The sequence below is a fragment of the Vidua chalybeata genome, chromosome 22 (genome assembly GCF_026979565.1).
Source record: "Vidua chalybeata isolate OUT-0048 chromosome 22, bVidCha1 merged haplotype, whole genome shotgun sequence".
NCBI classification, from domain to species: Eukaryota; Metazoa; Chordata; class Aves; order Passeriformes; family Viduidae; genus Vidua; species Vidua chalybeata.
The window spans coordinates 1,114,344-1,134,791 of record NC_071551.1 but is presented as its reverse complement, the minus strand read 5'-3'; the positions used below and the strand labels follow the sequence as shown (position 1 = coordinate 1,134,791).

The 20,448-nt window shown below is 47.6% G+C and overlaps 3 protein-coding genes and 1 long non-coding RNA gene across 8 annotated transcripts in view; 2 read left to right on the top strand and 2 right to left on the bottom strand.

Moving 5' to 3' along the window:
* The window catches only part of TMCO4 (transmembrane and coiled-coil domains 4), a 39,991-nt gene extending 34,902 nt beyond the window's left edge, over positions 1-5,089 (bottom strand). The window contains 3 exon segments of the mRNA XM_053963120.1: positions 1,260-1,434; positions 1,834-2,018; positions 4,642-5,089. Coding sequence (XP_053819095.1) covers positions 1,260-1,434; positions 1,834-2,018; positions 4,642-5,031 — 750 coding nt within the window. The 5' untranslated portion in view covers positions 5,032-5,089.
* LOC128799055 (uncharacterized) lies at positions 1,986-10,272 on the top strand. 2 transcript variants are annotated; one of them, XR_008434627.1, is made up of 3 exons: positions 1,986-4,783; positions 5,052-5,098; positions 9,095-10,272. It is a non-coding gene; the product is annotated as an uncharacterized LOC128799055 (long non-coding RNA). The 2 variants fall into 2 exon arrangements; XR_008434628.1 differs by having other exon boundaries at positions 5,052-5,103.
* RNF186 (ring finger protein 186) lies at positions 6,511-9,099 on the bottom strand. The gene has a single exon (XM_053963128.1). The coding sequence runs from the start codon at positions 8,213-8,215 to the stop codon at positions 7,295-7,297; it is 921 nt and encodes a 306-aa protein (XP_053819103.1). The 5' UTR covers positions 8,216-9,099; the 3' UTR covers positions 6,511-7,294.
* Positions 10,273-11,982: 1,710 nt separating the features above from the next.
* On the top strand, positions 11,983-20,394 carry OTUD3 (OTU deubiquitinase 3). Of its 4 annotated transcripts, none has more exons than XM_053963126.1 (8): positions 11,983-12,205; positions 13,312-13,460; positions 14,209-14,321; positions 17,830-17,952; positions 18,622-18,747; positions 19,312-19,386; positions 19,650-19,855; positions 20,161-20,223. In XM_053963126.1, exons 1-8 carry the CDS (start codon positions 12,024-12,026, stop codon positions 20,162-20,164), a joined length of 978 nt encoding a protein of 325 aa, XP_053819101.1. In that variant the 5' UTR covers positions 11,983-12,023; the 3' UTR covers positions 20,165-20,223. The 4 variants fall into 4 exon arrangements, with proteins under 4 accessions (XP_053819101.1, XP_053819099.1, XP_053819102.1 ...); XM_053963124.1 differs by having other exon boundaries at positions 11,984-12,205; positions 19,312-19,408; positions 20,161-20,394; XM_053963127.1 differs by having other exon boundaries at positions 11,985-12,205; positions 19,650-19,831; positions 20,161-20,249.
* Positions 20,395-20,448: the final 54 nt, after the last annotated feature.

Below are 20,448 nucleotides of genomic sequence, written 5' to 3'. Positions count from 1 at the left end.
TGTGCTCCCGCTGATCCAGAGCCACTTTTGTACAAGCACATGGAGCCCTCATGCAGTATAAGCTCAGAGCAAGCACAAGCTAAATTTCACCCTTAATAAACTCAGCAGCAATGCAGGAAAACCTGCCTCAATGCAGAGAATCCATCCTGAGGCAGAGAGAATGAGGGAAACAATGCAGGAAGCACATCAAGGCAGAAATAATGAGTGTGGATGGATTGAATTTGAGGAAACAGCATCCAAAGAGCCACTTTTATTTTAGAAGATCTGCTCTAAATCATTAAGATCTTTGTTGCTGTCCTTGTACTATTGTAGGACTTTGGGCACTGGAACATTTGGACCAGGAGCAGATCCTCTGAGGCATTTCATGGACTGACAGGAGACAGGAAAAGGTGGCTGAAGAAATGGGAGCCGGTCAACGTGACCAGAGAAGTTCACTACTCTCTTATCTCCCCTAACACAGCCAAGTTCTCACATCTGCTGTTCTGCCAGGCCATTGCTCAAGGTGAGTGTGTGATAGCCCTTAATCAGTCCATACCAGAGCACTGGGTGTAGGCAGGGTGTCTGGCACAGGGTGACAGTGCCAACCTTCTGTGTGGCACCAGCAGCAGCCTAACGCTCTCTTCACCCTGCATGGCATAACATGAGGTTGGATGAGAAGAGATCTTCCCCAGCAAAAGCAAACGCTGCCAAAATGCTTCACCTCTTTTATCTTCCCATCAGCTTTTACCGCAGAACATTATGGAGCAGTCCCAGTTTCACTTCCTCAGTGGAAGAAAATAAAGTCATAATAATTTCCTTCTGGTCAATATGTAGTCTGGGAAGAAGACTTTGGAAATTGTGCTCCTTGGAGCATGTATGTGGAGGTGGTTTGTGATACATATATAGTGAAGGGGCTTTCAAACAAGTGAAAATCATGTCTACTGTGTTCAGGGTGTCACTAAAATCTGTACAACACGTGTATGAACAGAGACCACTGCAGTAACACAATCTAAGTAAAAACTTTGTCAGTTCTCTGTTCTGTAGAGTGAAACCATCAAAGACACAACTCAGTAGACAGTGACCATGCTTCACAATCATCCTTTTCATGAGGTCTTTATGGATAGACTGCCAGTCCCCCCATAGCTGCTTATAAATAAATGCCTAACAGAAATATTGATTTTATTTCCCTGACTGCACAAACAGCGCTTCAGCTGCAAACAGACAGATATGACAAACCTCTTTTGCAAACAAACAAGGGCGAGGAGAGCACATGGACTTACCTGGGTAATGAGAAGTGGATTTTCTTTCAAGATGGGATCCTTCCGCAAAATTTCAGTGAAAGTTTCTGTGCCCTCACCTCCTAAGCCATCAGCAAAGGCTGTCATGGCAGGTAAGACAGCATCAGGCAGGTCCAGCCACTTCACAAAGCCCTTGATGAATTCTGTCCTGAAGGAGCTGTAAGGCAACAGAAGCAGTTAAGGCTTCACAAGTGGGTATTTCAAGGCTCCACAACTGGGTATTTTTGGAAGCTTTGAGCAGTCCTTGGTTTCAAACATTGAGTCACACAAAAATCAAAACATCAGGAGTCAGAAGAAGGTGAATTGCTAAACAAACTAGCTAAATAAACAAGGAAACAATCTGAGTGGGACTAGACCTTGCTTCAGAACATGCTTTGATGTCTGCAGTGTTAACGGATGTGTTTTGTGCTGAATTGTAAAAGCCTTACAGGTGCAAGACAGAAAGGATCTTCCACTCCCCCAGCTTCAGAAGACCCCGCACGGAGTCTGATACCAGCTCTGGCTGAGCCACCGCCCAAAATCCACCTGGCCTGTCCAGGCCTTGCTCCACTTGTACCTCTGCTCGTTTTCAGGGAACAGCCAGGCGAGGGATGTGCCGCACAGCGCCGCGTACGCGAATCTCCCGGGTTCAGCCAGCTGCCGGCCCAGGAGCACACCCGGCTCCCTCTCCCCGCCGTGCTCAGCCTCCTTTTGCTGTTTCGAAGCCCAGCCTTTCCACTTCTCCTCCGCAGCCATTTTCACCTGCAAGTTCAAGGAGGAAAAAGCAGCAGAAAAAAAACAACAGCAAACAGTTGGAAACCAGGAAGCAATGAGACAAATTGCCTTTGACACACTGCTGTGACCAAAGAAGATACAGGAACAGGACACAGAAGAACAGTTCACCAGTTCTCAAACGTTTTGCACAACATTAGGTGATCATAAATATTCCAACCTGCAAAAGGACAAGTTCCCTTTGGGATGCAAAAGGACAAGTTCCCTTTGGGACTGGGCTCCATTCAGGCCTATCAGTCCCACATTTACTGCAAAAATAATATGAAAATAAAAGCTATGCCTCTGGTGCAGGGACCAGTACAGCTGCCTGTGAAATAATTTTTCTCCTTCATCCTCAGCTCAAACTGCTCCTGTTTGTTTTGCTGACAGCATTAGGAAAGTTGAGTCCAGCTGCAGCCTCTGAGAAGGACTTTGATGTGTCCCATGGTCATTGCTGTGCTTTGCTTCTATACAACCTGCCACTGGTCTTTTCCTAGAAATAAGATCCCTGCACCACACGGATCGTGAGCTGGGGCAAGCTATTATTTTTTAGAGTGTAGATGTGCACACTTTCAAGTGATGGGCTTCCAGCTGCTCTCCTGATGGTGCCAGCAGCAAACTGAGACCTCAGGCAGAGGTGACAACAGCTTATATCAAATTCAACCTGGGTAACAACCTGGTCCAAGGCTCACTTCCATCACCTGAAATTTCTACTGACTACCTTGAGATCCAATCAGTTTCTAATCACCCATTTCACTTTATAGTTTAAATGAAAATGTTTCCTTTCTTCCACACCCTAGCTAAATAGCAATTAGGAGCCCATCACACTACAAGTGACTCCCAGGGGATGCAGACCATCTATGGATCATTTTAGAGCCCTAAAAGAAAAAACTGCAACAGGAGCTGCTCTTTTTAAAGAGAATTTATTATCTGCATGCCATCTGTCATGGTCCTTTAAGAAAGGTGTCTGTCCTGCCTTCCCATTCAGAAACCTTAAACATCCAAACTTCCAGACCAATTTTCCCAGGAATAATCTAACGCTAAAGTTTCAATAATTTTACAATTATTTGCCATGTCTGCTAACCTCTGGGCACATTATGGGAGACAGCACTGAAAATAAAACCCCCTTCCCTGACAGATTTATTGATTTCTTAACTTGCGCTCATATGAAAAGTGAAGCAGCTTAAAAAGATCCATGAGCAGTACAACTGTTTAACCTAATTTCCTAATAACATAAAACATGGAGCAATAATGGAGCAACACCACAGTGGCTCCTGGCATGCAACAAACAATTCAGAGTGCTGAGCAGCTAAAATACCCAGAGAAAGTTTCTGGGAGGCTTTGCTTGGAAGATGTTCAGATCAATGTACTTCCCTCTACACAGGTATCCTTTTCCTTATAAACATGTAGGAAACAATGGACTTGGGATTTTCAGACATACAGTGTAAAAAAAGGGCAGTGTGGGATTTACTAAAGAAAACTTGGGCCAAGAAGTTTTGCCACAAATCCAAGATGAGGGAATTGAGAGTTAAAAACATATTCCAAAAGTTAGTTATTTATTCCAAAAGTTTTTACATCTCATGGCACTGGAATTCCGATCCCTGCCTCAAACAATGTAGTTCGGCAATCAACAGCATTGTCATAATCTGAACTGTCAAACAAAGCCCTTTGTTTTCTTGAGAAATGATGTATTTTATACAGCAGATAACACAACCCTGTTTGGAAAGCAGAAAGATAATTCCTTTGGGGTTTTAAAGCTGTACGATACACAAGTTCCCTGCAGCTGAAAGAGGAAACAGAGACAGACTGGCATTGTGTTTGCACTAAACTGTGACAACGGCTAAAGGCAACCAAACCATCATCTCCACAACCTCCCAAAGTTAATGAGGCATCTCATTAACTTCAGAGGAGCGATTGTTGGTAATTATTCAGACGGGGCTGACCAAAGAGTTCCGTGTAAGGTACAGCGGGAACAGCACAGCCCAACACATCACACACAACGCTGTGACTGTGGAAACATTTGGGCAAAAGAGATTTTCTGGGGACCTGCACATGGCTCCAGAGGTGCTTTTAATCTGTAGATACGAGGTATAAATACGGAATGGCGTTAATTCAGTTCTGTCTCAATGCAAGAACACATAAATGCGTTATGGATGGGCCACAGTGATCAGAGCTCGGAGGGACAGGGACATGGAGAAGCCCAAAGCATAGGAGTTGGAAAAGTGAGCGTGTTTAATTCAGTTAATCTTAAAGTTTGCACAGCAGCGGCTGAGAAGCGATGTCCTCACAGTGAAGTGAGCAAAGCTGCGGAGAGGGAACAGTACATGGAGAAGCGTGAAGGCAGCACCTTAGCTGGGGAAGCTGTGAGGGCGGACACCGCCACAGCTGCCCGTGTTCACGTTTACCACAAGTCCTTCACGTCTGAAGTCTCTGCCGATCCATCCCAGGCATTTATTTACGGAAAGCGGCGCTTCTGGCCACGCTGAGGGGAGGGAAGCAGCGGCCAGAGCACGGGAGCGGCCTGAGGGGACGGTCCCGCCCGCTCGCCCCTCAGGCCGCGGTGCTGCCCCCGCTCAGCCCCTCTCCCACCCGCCCGGCCCGGCGCGGCCCCGACCTGCCGCCGGCCCGGCCGAGTACCGAGCACCGGGAACCGAGCACCGCGAGCCGGGAACCGAGCACCGACTACCGCCGCCAGAGCCCGCCCCTTCCTGCCCAGCCCGGCCTGCCCGCCGGCACTGCGCCATCGGCGCGGCCAAGTGCGCGGGGAGGGCGGGAGCTGCGCTGGGCTGAGGGGATGGAGGGCACTGAGGGGACCACAGCATACTCTGAATTGGAAGGGACCCGCAGTGATCATGTAGTGATCATGAAGTGAATGGCCCACAGAAGGGATCAAACCCACCATCTTGGTGCTGTCAGTACCATGCTCCAACAGACCGAGCTGACCCCGGGAGCACCTGAGGGGATGGCGAGGGATGAGGGGATGCTGCCTAGCCCCATTTCTCATTATAATTTCCTCTCTCTCAGGCCACAGTGTATTACCCAGTCACTATCCAAAATCAGGAGCTAGCCAGGTAAGGTAAGCAGGGCATGGGACTACCGAGCTGACACGTTCTTAACAAAATTACCAGCATGAATTAAACTTGAGTACAAGCAAATCCTTTACATTTTGGAATAGAAATATAATCCCATTAGCCTTTTCTCTATAAACTTAATTGCTGCTTCAAAGTTTTGCATGGTTATTGAGCCTAATTATCTTGTCAGATGGGAATCTGTTCAGAAGATACCAGGTTCCAGAGCCTCATGAATGCCACCGGCATCTGTGAACTCTGAATCACCTGGGTGTTAGTGACTCTCAGGCTGCAAAACATTTCAGTGGAACTGCTGAAGGAAAACTTGGAAGGTGCTGCACTATGAGAGGAAACGATAACTCAATGGATCCATAAGGATTCTTTCAGAGGGCCAGTCTCGCCCTGGAAATCACACTTCTCTGTATGCTGCCCTTTCCTCTTGACCTTTTGTAGAAAGTAGTTTAATAAAACAATTATTTTGGAAGGGCAGAGTGAAGCATAATAACAGATTTCACTGACCATGTTAATTCTGTTTTCATTTCTTCACACCCATGTGCTGAAAACATACATGGGCTGGCAGGATCCCTTGTGAGTGATATGTTCAGGCCAATATTAATTCATTTGTTACAGACCTTTACAGTACCAGTCACCCACTGGTGTTGGTGAAGGGAACTCGACTGGAATATTGTCTGTGAGCTTTAAGACTTGCCAAGTGTTTCTGAAATTATTTTCAGTGCATCTAAATATCTGGTCCAGTTTTTATATTTGGAACAATATAATATTTGGGTTTAAAGCTACCTGCCTTTTTTCCCAACTGGAAAGCTTTTTTCTGGTTGGTTATTAGCAAATGTCATATGTATTCTGCAGTAAGCCTGTTGCTGCCCAAAGAGATGAGAAAATCCAAAGGATTTATATCCCCTAAAGGCTCCCGTTCCTGGCAGAAAGCAAACCTGTGTTTTCCAAGACTTTAGCTGCACAAGAGCTCCTACCCTCTTAGTCTAATTTGTTTTATCTGCTGTGAGACACTCTGTGTATTTATATACTGAACAACTGCAGGACATCAGTTTCCATGCTTATCGAGCACAAATATTTACCTGATCCAAGGTCTCTTGAGATCCTTGACACATTCAAACATGCAGTTTAACTAGAGAAATCTATTTTTTCCCTCAGTTTAATTTTAGTTGGGTTTCAGGGTATTTTCTTAGCAACTAAGTATTTTTTTAAATGAAGGAATACTCCAACACTTTACTGCTTTGCTTTATTCACCAACTCAGCTCTGCAGACTCCCTAATACACTTTCTCAGCTGCAATTCCTGTCAATAAGGAAACTAGGAATTGTTTTGACATTAATTGTCCATGAGGAATTGAAACAAATAAATCAATGAGCAGTTCATATTATTTGAATTTAATGGAGACATTCCATTTAAAAATATCACATGTGGTGTGGCGCAGCAGTCAATGGATTTCTGTTTACCATTGTGAGCATCTTCAAGGGCAGTGTAAAAGGGGTGAAGAAGAGAGGTCCTGCAGGTTGCCAGATAAAGGAATTCAGGTGAGAGGAACTATTTCTGTGCTAAATAATGTGGGGAATTTGGAGGGTCATGAGGTTTTTGAGCCTTGCCCTTTGCAAACCACAAACTCAAGATCAGGAGTGTTGATTTTACCTCTTCCTCTCCACTTTTGTGTGTAACTTCAAATAGCATCAACTGACATCCCCTTTTCCCATCGCTGCCAGGGATTAAGATGATAATTTGGGTTAAAACAACTCTCTTCCAAACACCCACTCCCTGATTCAGCAGCCTTATTTCCCACAGTGTCCCAAGGAAAGGTGTCCATATGTTCAGAGTGGGAACAGCAACCCTGGGGTTTTGCAGGACATCACCTCCCAGGTGTTCCAGATAACATCCTGCAGGGCTGATCAGGAGGGGACAAAGACATGAACAAAATGGCAAAAGCAAACCAACACAGTTACTTAAAAAAAAAAAAAAAAAAGTGAAAACACATAAATATCAACATATAAATAGTTCATTTTGTTTCCAGTAATGAGATTTAACAACAGTGTGCATTGGCATTGAGCCAGCTCAGCCAACCGTTGAATTTATTCTCTGAGAGATTGTTTTTTAAGTCCAAAATTCACTGGTGTGCCCAGTGTGCAGGTTGGCCCAGTCCCTGAGCTCTGGGACAGGCAGGTTAACTGTTTCAAGCAACAGTAACAACGTGGATCTCCTTGTCACAGGAGGCAGGGGAGTCCTTCTTGCACCTGCAGTGGAATTTAGGAGTGCAGCAAAGCACTATAGACATGAGCAACCCCAAAGTAAGCAGGAGACAAATGACCCATTTCACCCTCCCTGAGTACATAAAGGGGAGGATGAGCATGGCGAGGATCACCCCAAGCAGCAGGAGCAGTAGGAGTCTCTGCACAGCCAGGCTGCTGTGTGCTGGGCTGTTTTCCTCTGTGTTCAAAATGTCCTGGCCGCTCTGAGTCCAGCTGTTGCCGTCCAGCCCCATGGCACAGATGTACACCTCAGGGTTTGAATCAAGGTTCTCCAAGCGCTCCAGGATGTCTTCTTTATTCTGGAGTGTGCGGATGAGCCCTCCTGACACAAAGGTGGGTTTTCTGCAAAGAGGGCAGGTGATTGTCCAGGTGTTCTCCTCTTTCCTGAGGATCAGCTTGAGGCAGACGGCACAGAAGGTGTGCTGGCAGTCCAGGAGCTTTGGGACTCTGTAGATGCTGTACTTGTTGAAGCAGATCATGCAGTCCATATCCAGGGTAGCTGTGTCTGAGCACTGGTGGTTCAGTTCCAACGTGCTCATTTTGGGAGAGTTTGTGTCCGTTAGCACAGCAAATGGCCTTGAGTTTGGAGAGTCTCGTTCCAAAACTGCTGGTTTAAAGGCAGCAAGACTGTCTCTCTCTGTTCCTGAAGGCCTCTCCATTTCTTCAGTACACTCTTCAGTGAATCCCACTCTCTTCTCACGTTCTGAGTTTTGTGTTACGGATCCTGCTCTGCTCATTTCTGCAGCACCTCCTGCCACGGGCGCTGCACTGTCTGCTTCAGCCTGCAGTACTCCAGGAGCTGACAGTCCGTTTTCCTTGTTTGGCTTGTCAGTGGATTTCTCCATGGAGATAAACCTCGGTGCAGCTTGTCTCCGCTTAGCTGAAGGATTTCCCGAGCCTCTGGCTCCTTTTATGTGTTGCTGTATTCCTGTTATATGCCTGATTGATTAGTGAGAGCCTTAAGCGAGTCATGCTCTTACAATATGATGTTTTTATGACATGGGGACCAGAGTTAATGATTGACTTCCCAGCCAAGACAGTTTACAACGACTGATAATATCAGTGGGCAATTCCTGTCCGGAAGCAGACTCTGTGGCATTAGCAGACCACTCTGACAGCCAGACACTGCCATTATTATTAAATTAGAACTCTCTTAGATGAAAGCAATTTCATTGTTCTCCAAACAGTGCTGTGCTAGACAGTGACAGGCTTGGGGGAATTACCTGTTTCTGACATTGCTGTGCTGAATGCAGTCCTTTGATTAAAGCATATGTATCACCAGTTTTGGGCTCTCTGGGTAGGAAGTTTGCTCTTGGTTTAGAAATACTTACTACCCTACAGCACCAAGTGAAGAACGAGATTGAAATTATTAATTTGACTGTTGAATGTCCAATTGTTATTAGCTGTTTTATCCTAGGTTATCTCTTTTTTCAGCCTAGGATAACTCCTTTGTCCTGTTTGTTTTAGTCTTCAGAAGGTTTCCAGTACAAACTGAAGCATGACTGAGGCCCACACAGGGTCTCTGAGAGTCCATAAGAGAGATCAGGAAACTAAAAGCAAGACCAGTGTCCTAGATGGTGGGACCATCTTTGTTTGTTCACCAAGCAACCTCATGCACTTGGGAATGCCCTTCTTGAGTGATTTTGTGAATATTCATCTCATCTGAAAAAAATAACTGAACAAAATCCCTCAGTCTCTAATTGTTTTCTCCCTTTTTATTTGAGGAGTAAAATACAGATGGTTTCTCAGCAAGAATCCCATGGAAGGAAGGAATGAAAGAAGGACGGGAAGAATCACTAATCCCAAAAAGCCAGATGAGGTCAATGTTAGCAGCAGAAGACACACAGTACCACACTGGTAGCCTCAAGTGCTCCTGAATGCTCACACTGCCTGTACCACCAAGTCCCAGCCCCTCCCTCCTGGAGAGGAGCAGCAGAAAGAAATGAAACAATTGCAGATGAGGAGAGCAGGGAGTTCAGGAAGGCTCTAATCTCATGAACTCGCTGGAAGGGGATGAGGTGAGAAGAACTTGTTCTTATTTGCTGAGAAATAGAAGGTTTGTCGTAAGCAAACTTCGTCAAAGTGCCTGAGCACTGCTGCGTTTCTGCTGATGTGGCATGTGGTGGTGCTTGATGGACTTTTGGATGACCCCAAATTTTAGGAGCCTGAATATCTCTCTGTTGCAGAAGCTGGTATCAAAGTGCGGGAATGTCTGGAAGTAGGCTGGTGAACTGCAAGACTCATTTATCTTTAAAAAGAAAATATTCTTTTGCATTTCATATAACTCTTTGTCAGCAAGTTCATGCTGCTAAAAAGATCCGGGAAAGTAGAAAACAGACTTGCCACTATTACAATAGTTTAGAAGCTTCAAATTTGCTCTGTCAGTTCCCATGTCCAAAATGGAAATGTCTTTAAATTGCCTGATTCCTAATTACTAGAACAATATAAAAATACCTTGCAGATGTTGGAAGTTGGAACAGACACCAAGAGGGACAACTACACTCCTAACATAAAAAGGTGAAAACTAGTTGGGATGAATCTATGCTCCATGTCTAACTACTCTGTGTTCTACCAGTGGATGGGGGTGACTTGTCTGTGTCTTTTGTCTTTTGTGCTGGAAAAATAGTTTTTTGTTGTCCTCCACTGACAAAGTTTTCAGCCAAGCCCTGATTCCGGCTCCGCTTTGTCTCTGGTGTCACGAGTGATGCTCCCTGGCTGGCATATGCCTTGTGCTTATCTGCCCATTAATGCTCCTCTGGCCAATTACTGCCTCATTAATCATTTGCAATCAGTTTATGTACTCACGCTGTTTTCCCGATTTTAGTGTGTTTGCATAACAAAATGTGTTTCTATGAAATGCTTTGTATGGAATTGTTTATAGCAGGAAATAGATATAAAAGAACAGTTGTGTCATTCCTAGTAAAAATCCTCATGTGCCAGAAGCCAAACATCCCAGAAGATACTGGGGATACTCCTGTGAGCTTCTCCCTGTGCTGAGCTGTGCTTCAGGTTGTCCTGACTCTGCACAAGAGGAACAGAAAAAGGATATGCAACTTAAAAATCCCTGTGATGTGAAGCCTCTTAGTGTATTCCTGGGACTGTTCTGTTAGTGTTCCTCACAAAGCTGTTTGGATGTGCCTTCGGAGCTAGGAATTAGAAATTCATAGAATCCCAGATTGGTGTGGGCTGGAAGGAACCTTAAAACTCATCCAGTGCCCCCCGTGCCAGGGCCAGGGCCACCTTCCACTGTCCCAGGGTGCTCCAAGCCCTGTCCAGCCTGGCCTTGGGCACTGCCAGGGATCCAGGGGCAGCCACAGCTGCTCTGGGCAGCCAGGGTCTCCCCACCCTCCCAGGGAAGCATTTCTTCCCAATATCCCATCTATCTCTGCCCCCTGGCAGTGGAAGCCATTCCCCCTTGTCCTGGCACTCCAGCCTTTTTCCACAGTCTCCCTCCGTCTTTCTTGTCAGCTCCCCAAGAGAAAGGCACTGAAAAGCTGCAATTACGTCATGCTGGAGCCTTCTTTTCTCCAAGCTGAACAATCCCAGTTCTCCCAGCCTTCCCTCATGGGAGAGGTGCTCCATCCCTCTGCTCATCTTGGCCTCCTGTGGACTCGGCCGATGTGCAGCAGTTCTGACAGCATCGGGCAGTTTCTGTCACGATACCAGCAGAGGAAACCAGAGCCACGGGCACAGCGATGCCCTGGTGGGTGCTGCTGCCGGGTGGTTCCTTTAACTGGTTCCTGTGGGACAAGCGGAATAGCCAAAGAGCAAGAGGATGGCAGGAAATCCTCCCCAAGAGCGCTGCTCCAGACAAATCACCCATCCTACTGTGCCCCTTTTCCAGCATCCTGTGAGGCGTCTCCCTCAGTGCTAGAGGAAGCAAGACGCGGAAGTTCAGTTTATTACACTTAGCACATTTAATTAATCACTGCTGTCTGAGCTCAGCTCCTGCCCTGCCGCTGCTGTCAGCCCTGTTCTCCTGGTGCCACCTCGCGGGTAGTCCATCTGCTCGCCTCCCTGATTTGCTGCGAGTTCATTTCGCAGCGCTGATTTGGGGCTGAGCAGCGCTGATTTGGGGCAGAGCAGCGATGACTTGGGGCTGAGCAACGCTGATTTGGGGCTGAGCAGCGATGATTTGGGGCCGAGCAGCGCTGATTTGGGGCCAGCAGCGATGATTTGGGGCTGAGAAGACACGGTCTGGGGCGGCGTGTCCCGGTGCAGAGCAGCAGCAGAAAGCACCCACCCATGAGGCCAGGGCCGGGAGCTGTGCCGGGCAGCACAGCCGGGAGCTGTGCCGGGCAGGGAAATGCTCTTGGGCGGGGGGGAGTGCAATTAGCAGTAGAGGCCAATTAGCCGGAATCCGGCAGCTTTTGGTACAACATGATTTGTGGCGCTGCTTTCCGCAGCCTCCCCAGCCTTTCCCCGCGGGCACGCTGCTCCCGGCGTTTGGCTGCGCCGTTCTTCCGTTCGCCGCTCCCGCTTTCCCATCGGCAGCCTCAGTTTCCCCCTCTCCCTTTCCTCCTCCTCCGGGAGGATCCCCCGGGCGGGCGCGCGCTCACGTGACCCCGTCCCGGTGCGGCGGTCACGTGAGACGCGCCCGGTGCGGCGGTCACGTGACGCGGCCGGTGCCGCAGGCGCGGGGCCCCGGCGGGGATGTCCCGCAAACAGGCGGGCAAGGCCCGGCCCAGCGCCAGCGCCAGCGCCGCCAGGAAGCGCCGGCGGCCCCGGCATTCCCCCGCCGGACCGGCCAAGGGCTCCGCTCCGGGCAACAGCGGCGGCCTCGCCGGGCAGCTCCGGGCCCTCGGCCTCAAGCTGCGAGAAGTGCCGGGAGATGGGTGAGCGCCGCGACCGGTGTCCCCAGCAAACCCCGGGGATTCTCCGAACATCCAGCCCTGAAGGCTGAGGGCTTCCTCCTCGCCGGGTGATGTGAGCCCGTGTCCCCGGGGCCGAGGCCTTTCATCGATCCCGGGGTGGGGAGCCCGTGTCCCCGGGGGCCGAGGATTTTCCCCTCCCGGTTGAAGTGGGCCCTCTGCTCCGCAGGGGTGAGGATTTCCCCTCTTCAGGGATCTCTGCCGTTCTATAGGGCCCGACGGCTCGGCCAGTCCCAGCCCTGGTGCCCAGGGGGCTGTGATAGATGAGTAATGCGATGATTGACTCTCACAATTAACAGACAAATATCATGTATATAGGTTAAGAAAAAAATATTTTTTTGCCCTGTGAGTTGTTATCAAGGGACAGCTGGAGTTGGGATATTTGGGAGGGTCGGCTTGTCACTATGGTGACATCTGACCTGCAATCAAGATTTGAGGAAGTGACCTCCACCACTGGACAGCACAGTTGATGGACAGAACTTTGGGGGGGGGGAGCTAAAGGGTTAAAAGGTGAAATGCCCATTGTGTGGGTGAGCACATGGTGGAGAAAATCCTTTGCACTCAGTGCCATAACATTTTCTCTATTCACTCTTCTGTGGTATTTTTTATAAGTTTTAATAAACCTTTCTAAATTTATGAAAAGTGAGCACCTATTTCTCACAGGGCCAAAGCTCCAGTGTCCAGTGGAACTGAGCATAGGAAGGTCCATAAATATTCTTACGGAATACTTTCACTCCCTTCCTTTCTAGAAGGTGAAAAGGTAGTAAACGTTCCTGCTGAGAAGTTGCTCCGTGGGGCATTTGTTTGTCTTTCATTGCTTTATGTCCCTTCTCTGGTGTCAGTGTGGGACAGTTTGGCCCAGCAGTTTTACCGTGACACGATCACTCAAACGGAGCCGTTCCAGCAGCAGCAACCATTCAAGGCACAGGGAGCGAGCAGGAAATTCAAAGCACAGGGAGTGAGCGCTGCTGTGCATTGCTGAACTGGGCAGAAGGAGCACAGCCCCTCTCCCTGTGACCTGTATTCCTTGTGCTGCCTCAGACACATGCACTCCTCATTTCCCTCCGCAGCAACTGCTTGTTCCGGGCCCTGGGGGACCAGCTGGAGGGGCACTCCCGGAACCACCTGCGGCACCGCCAGGAGACCGTGCAGTTCATGGTGAGGCAGCGCGGGGACTTCGAGCCCTTCGTGGAGGATGATGTGCCCTTTGACAAACATGGTATGGGCTCCGTGGGACGTCCTGGGAGGTGTCTTTGTGTCTCCTTAAAGCGGCTCCTTACTAACCAGGTCCTCATCCCAGAAATACCTTAGGGCTCCTCTCTAGTTTTTAGAAACAGGGACTTTACGTTTATGGCTGTTGCAATACTGTGGGAAGCTGAGCTGTTTAATCTGCATTGAATTTGTCCCAGAAATTATTAAAATTTAGGAGGAACTTGGAGAAAAGGGAGACCAAAAAGGCAAGGGGTAAAAATTAGGTGTTTTCAAAAGGAACTGAAGAAAAATTGTCTCGTTCTCCTTGAATACTGGTGGGTATGTGGCTGTTTTGGTAAGTGGCTGATTTCTTGGGGTTTCTTTCTCCTTGTCACTCAGTATTTCCTCCTGGGAAGCAAGGGGAAGATCCAAGCCAGGGACAAATATAGCCTTTGATGTGCCAGGTACCATGGAGATGATGCATGAAAGTAGTTTGGTCATGCAGTACATGGCACTCCTCCTTCTGAGCTAACAGAGCCAGTGGCCTTGCTTTGTCTCAGGGTGTAGTGCCTTTTAAAGATATTTCTGTGGTCATTTAAATGCATTACCTCATGTTGCAGCCAAATTATTGCCTCAGCAGTCACTGTTTCAAAGGTGGGATTTCCCTTCCAGAATTTCTTGGGCTCATGTTGAAATCTCACCCCTCGTTACCCTTGCACTGCTTTTGGAAGTATCAGAAATTAGGTTTCAACTCCTGTGAATGTTTTTTCCTTTAGTTGCCAATTTGGCCAAGCCTGGTACTTTTGCTGGCAATGATGCTATTGTGGCCTTTGCAAGGAACAATCAAATGAATGTGGTTATTCATCAGCTCAACACTCCTCTGTGGCAGGTGAGACACAAAGCTTCTACATTTTTGCCTAATTTTTGCCTGAGGGATATGAATAATGTGGAAAATTCCTGATTTGTTAAAAAAGAGCAGTAGCTGCAATGATCTGGGCATGGTGCAGAGCTGTGCTTGGTATTTGAAGAGGGGGAACACTTGAGATTTTGGCTAGGAGGAGAGGGCAGGAAAGAAAACAGTGAGTGCATGAGAGATGGGTATGTGGGGACAGAGCAACATGTTTTACTTGGGTTTTAAGCTATGACCTTCAGTGCCATGCTCTGTCTCCTGAAGATCAGACTGCATTTGAGCTGAGTTTTCTGATAGGAATCCCAGAATGGGTCAGGTTGGAGGGGACCACACTGGATCATCTGGTCCTGTCTCCCAGCCCCAGCTTCCTCAGCCTTTTCTGGGCAGAGAGATGCTCCAGGCCCTTCCTGATCTCTTGCAGCCTTCGCTGACCCTGCTCCAGGAGCTCCCTGTTCCCCTGTCCTGAGGAGCCCAGGGCTGGACACAGCACTCCAGGGCTAGGCAAAGGGGCAGGGTCACTCCCTGACCTGCTGCCAGTGCTCCTCCCAGTGCACCCCAGGGCCTCTTGGCCCCCAGGACACTCTGCTGGCTCCAGGACAGCTCATTGACCATGGGACCCCCAGGTCCTTCCTGCAGAGATGCTCCAGCAGGTCACCTCGCCTGTGCTGGTACTTGGGGTTGTTCCTCCCCGGGGCAGGACCTGCATCTGCCCTTGTTGAACTTCAGGCAGTTCTTCCCTGCTCATCTCTCCAACCTGGTGAGTCCTTTTGAAGGCCTGCACAGCCCCCTGGAGTTTGAGCTAGGCTTAAGGAAACCTGTACAATAAGATTCAGGAAGGTGGAAATGAAGGTATAGCTTCACTGTGTTGGAGTGAAGCTCCATCAATTCTGCATGGGATGTGGAATGCCAAGGTTTCTGACAGAGAGAGAAACGAGGTTTTAAAATAAATTTTAAATAAATTTTAAAACCTTAAAGTGGTGTTTAATCAACTCCTGGAAAGAACTGTGTGGTGTGGTTTCCTCTGACAAAGGGGCACTGAAACAAGTAATCCATCAGGTCCCTCGTTTTCTCTTTATTGTTGTTTTTCCATGGCAAGTGGAATGGGTCCAGGCTCAGTCAGCCTGGTCACTGAGCAAGTGAGAACCTGTATTCTAATTAGGATTGTTTTTGGCCTCTATTTACAGACAGAACCAATGAAGTATATAGATTAAACAGGGCAATAAAGATAAAAAACGAGATGAAAGCTGTCAGTAACGTCTTAAATACATTTAAAGCAGCCTCACGTGAATTCCTGAACTCAAACATGTTTAAACTCTCATTTATGGGCAGCCATGGGCAGAGGGACAGGTGGGTGAAGTACCTGCAGGGGAGGTCACAGGGGTGGTTTTCATGTGTTGTTCCTCAGTGTTATCACTTACTGAGATTTTGATGTCCTTTTGAAAACCTTTATTCTTTCATCTGCTCTCATTGACCATGTCAGGGTGTCAATACAGAGCTTGTGATGAGGTTCTGTCTTTCCTGAGCAGTGTTGTTTGTGAAGGGTTGTCTCAGGCCCTTGAGAATGGTGTGAGTTAGGAGAACTGTGACTAATTGTAACATCATGAAAAGCACTTTGCAGGTGGACATCTCTGCATGGAATTTTTTGGTCTTTGAACACCCCTTAACTTTTTTGATAATGACTGTAAATTACAGAATTCTTAAAGTTGGAAAAGACCTTTAAAATCATGGAGTCCCACTGTAGACTCAAGTTAGCTGAGATTTGTAGGTTATTTTTTTGGCTTTTTGGATAACAGGCTGGCTTTTTTCCCCCTCTGTTTTTAATCTACAGCCCTAATTTACTTACCAGTTTCAGTATATTCATAGAATCAGAGAATCCCAGGTTGGTTATGCTTGGGAGGGAGCTTAAAGCTCATCCAGTGCCACCCCTGCCATGGGCAGGGACATCTTCCACTATCCCAGGTGGCTCCAAGCCCCAATGTCCAGCCTGGCCGTGGGCACTGCCAGGGATCCAGGGGCAGCCACAGTTGCTCTGGGCACCCTGTGCCAGGGCCTGCCCACCTCACAGGGAACAATTCCTTCCCAATATTCCATCTAACCCTGCCCTCTGGCAGTGGAAGCCATTTCCCCTTGTCATGGCACGCCAGGCCCTTGCCCATAGTCTCTCTCCATCCTTCTTGTTGCCTTCTTCAGGCACTGGAAGGTCACTATTAGGTCACCCATCTCTTCTCCAGGCTGAACAATCCCAATTCTCCCCGCCTTTCCTCATGGGAGAGATGCTCCATCCCTCTAAATCAGTTAGGTGGCCTCCTCTGGGCCCACTCTAGAGTGGAAAGAGTCTTCTCTATTGAGAGCTAAATTGGCTAATTTTCAAATCTTTCAGGAGCTTTGGGATTTGTTAGATACCTATTCAAGCTCTGGCAGAGGAGAAATGTTTAAAATAAATTTTACCAAGTTTCAGCAGTGGAATAATTTAATAGAGTAGAAAGCAGGAGTTAAGTATAACCAAGTGTTGACTTGGAACCTGAAGGTGAGCAAGTGTAAAATAGATTAATGGAGAATTATTTGTTGGAAAACCTGAAGTCATTAGTGCAGCACAGACCACAGACACGGCTGAAAGGTGGCTTAGTGTGTGGTCTGGGAGCTGAGATAAGGCAGTTCACAGACGTAAAAGGGTTGGGAAACTCTGGAGCCCTAAAGCAAGGAGTTCTGGTCCTTTGCTTGCTGACGTCTGGAGAGCTGTCGGGTGAACTTGAGCTGGCAGGTCAAGCCAAGTTGGTCTGCAAGTGCAGTGGGATTTTCTGCATTCCTGGCAAGAGCTGGAATGCTGTGTAGCTCTTATCTAATAGTTTGAGACACTGATAATCAGGGTAGGAACTATTCTCACATCAGTACAGATAATACCCAGAGCAGGAATTTTCTGTGGAAATTGCTGTAACTTGGTGCTGACAAAGCAAAGCAACATTTGGTTGTTAACAGTGCTCCTGAATGGAGTTAATACGTTTTCATGGATTTGCTTTCTTTTAAAAACAAAACACAGCTGCTTGGGATGCTGTTAAAACAGTGTCTTGTCCCAGCTGCAAATCAAAATTTACTCTGAGTGACTATTTCCAGTGTTGCTCTCACTTGAATGGCCTCTCTTCGCTCATATTTGAGAGTAAAATGACATGGTACATTCCCTGGGAGCTCTTGCTGAAGTTGGTTCTGGGAAGATGATCAGAAAACTGATAGCTCCTGTGGAAAGTTCCGGAAATAGTTCTGAGCTTTCCACAAAAATATTTTCATTCCACGTTTTGTTTGTTCTGATGTAACAGCCCGGTATTTTACATCTGGCTTTCATACCTTCTTCTCTTCCTCTTTCAAATGCTCCAGCAGCCACGTACTTGCTTCCTTCCCGGTGTTTGCCATCGCTGCAAAAATGAATACTCTGAAAAATCGGACGCTGAAGCCGATTCCAAATGCTCATTTGCAGTTTGTTTCTTTTGTTGAGATCCGGGGCACAGACAGGAGCGATGCCCGGGAGCTGCACATCGCCTACAGGTACGGGGAGCACTACGACAGCATCAGGAGGCTCAGCGATGACTCGGAAGCTCCGGCTTACCTTCGGATGGAGGTCGGTTGTGATGGAATGAGCCAGCTGTGGGTGACACACACAGCTGGGGAATGCTGCCAGTTGATTTCCATTCTCGTTTGGGATGGAGGGAAGAGCTGGGTCTCCGTGCCGTGCTGGGAGAGCAAAGCCCTGGGGTTGTAGCTCATGCTGCTGGCTCTCTCGGGAGGGGCTGTGAAGGAGGATTTCAGCCTCTGGGCTGGAAATTAATTCAAAGCTGATGCTGTGATGTTGGCTATCTGGAAGCAACCTCATCTAAATGATATAATCATGCACCTCAAATGGAAAAACAAAGGGAAGGGAGGAAAGAGCTGGAAATGCAACAGCTGGATGTAGTTGTCTTCTTCATATCTCTTTTTTTAAATTTTTTTTTTTTGAGGAGTAATTGTGCTGTGCTTGAGGTTCTCTGCACACAGCTGAGGTGTGGCATTGTATTAAAAAGATTCCATTTAAAAGCTCATTTAGTGTGATTCATGATGTTGCAGTACACTGGAGTTTGTTCAGCAGTGCAGGAGATGTGGGAAGCTACACAGTTGGAAGTTACACAGTTTCCAAGGTGGTTTGACACGGGATGTTCCCGAAAAAAGTGTGCCATGATAATTACTATTGTTAGGATGTCTGACTTTTATGGATTGCATGCTTGTGTGATTTGCTGGGCTTGCAATTCTTCAGATGCTTTGCAAGAACGATTCGAATAAGGCAGAGGAAGTGAAGCCACAGAAGGGCAACTCTGAAGATGAGACTCACGTGGATATGGAAGATGCTGTACAAAAAGTGTGCAGTGCAACTGGGTGTTCAGTAAGTATTGAGGAGCCTTTCTGGGCTTAATGTTCAAACCTTGATACATGCAAGCAGTTCTGGGAATAATTCTAAAAAACACTCACCTTGTACAAATTTGAGTACCATGGCCATCAATCAGGGTGCATCTCATCCTAGAATCAACCCTTAGATGCAGGTGAAATACCAACTTTTTTGTGGATGCCTGATAATTTTGAAAGGTTTGTCTTGAGGCTCTCATAAAAATTCACTTGGAAACAAAATCCTGTAAGTTCTGAAATCCTTTGAGGGTATTGATGATCCCAGATAACTGGATAATATGTGATTCTTGGCTGTTGGCACTGTGCAGGTGCATAGAACAGAAAGGGCCAAGAGGGAAGCTTACACTGAAAAAAGCATATTCCTTTTTTTCCTGATAGCTTCAGGAATTTAAGGTTTTCCCCCTCACCCTTTCAGAAATGAAGCACAGACCAGCTGAATGATCATAAAAGCAGCAGCCCCCTCTCAGTGGTGCAGGTGTTGTTAAGTGTGTGTAGGTCAGAGATTTGAACTTCTTCAGCATTCTCCTTCCCCTCTTGTGGACAGGACATGGATTTAGTAAGCCACATTCTGGAGGTGGAGGACTACAACGTGGAGTCTGCAATATTTGCCATCTTGCAGGTGAAGGAAGGGGAAGGAATGGGTGAGTGCACAGTTTGTCACCTGGGGCTTTGGGTGACTGGGATGTTGGTGTTGGGGACAGTAGCAGGAGAGGTGGGGTTTGTGTGCTGCCACCTCAGCCTTCTCTGCTCAGGAAGGTTGTTAGTGAGGGCAACTTCAATCCAATTTCAAAAAAAACCCAGGACTTCTGGGAAAAAGAATTGGCTGACAGTGCAATAGCTCCTGGGTAGAGCATGTCTGAGGAAAACCTCTGGTGTTGGCAGGTACGGAGGAGCAGCAGGAGCCCCTGGGCAGGGAGCAAAAATCCTGCAGCAGGACACTGTGGGAAGAGAATGGAACTGGTTCAAGAATCTTTGGAAATCAGAGCTTGCATCAAGGTGAAGCAGAGAACAACAAGGGACAAGCTGGATCCAGGGAAGAGAACCGAGCCAGCAGAAACCCAAAGGTGTGTGAGTGGTTTGGCAGCAAGGTGAGCACCCTTCAATGATTGGAGGATGCCTTAGCATGGCTTACTCAGCAACTCTCTTCTCCTTTGAGTTAAAAAGAGCTTCTGCTCACTGCATTTTGTCACTGCTGCAGCTGTGACTGCTGTGCCACAAACATTTCCTGGTGACATGCAGCACTCTTCCCAAAACAACTCGCAATAAAGTCCTCATAAATAGTTAGAAATGTCCTCTGGCAGCTGCCTTGGTATCTGCTTGTCTCTTATTACTTTTCCCCAGCTGAGCAGAGCACATGTGGTTTGAACTTTGTATTTTCATCCTTCCCTTTCAGGTAGCCAAGAAGCAAAGGAAGGAGCAGCAGCAGCTGGAGAAGAAGAAGCGGCAGGAGGAGAGGCACCGGCAGAAGGTCCTGGCCACCAAGAGGGACAGTGCAGACCCCAGGACAGAGACAGACCCAGCCAGCCACATCACCCTGGTGAAGGCCATGGCAGCCCTAAACATATGACTCAGTGCCCTGATGAGAAAAGCAAATAAAACTGATGAAGGCAAAATTCCCCCAGGAGAATTTCCAGGCACCCGTGTTTATCTTAAAATCCATCTCTGCCGGGATTTCCAAACA

Bases quoted from the DNA above. Each gene is read 5' to 3' on its own strand.
- RNF186 (XM_053963128.1), bottom strand. From the start codon at position 8,215: ATGGAGAAATCCACTGACAAGCCAAACAAGGAAAACGGACTGTCAGCT.
- OTUD3 (XM_053963124.1), top strand. From the start codon at position 12,024: ATGTCCCGCAAACAGGCGGGCAAGGCCCGGCCCAGCGCCAGCGCCAGC. The intron at 19,409-19,649 runs GTGAGTGCACAG...TGGTGTTGGCAG, and splicing joins GAAGGAAGGGGAAGGAATGG to GTACGGAGGAGCAGCAGGAG. The intron at 19,856-20,160 runs GTGAGCACCCTT...CTTCCCTTTCAG, and splicing joins GTGAGTGGTTTGGCAGCAAG to GTAGCCAAGAAGCAAAGGAA.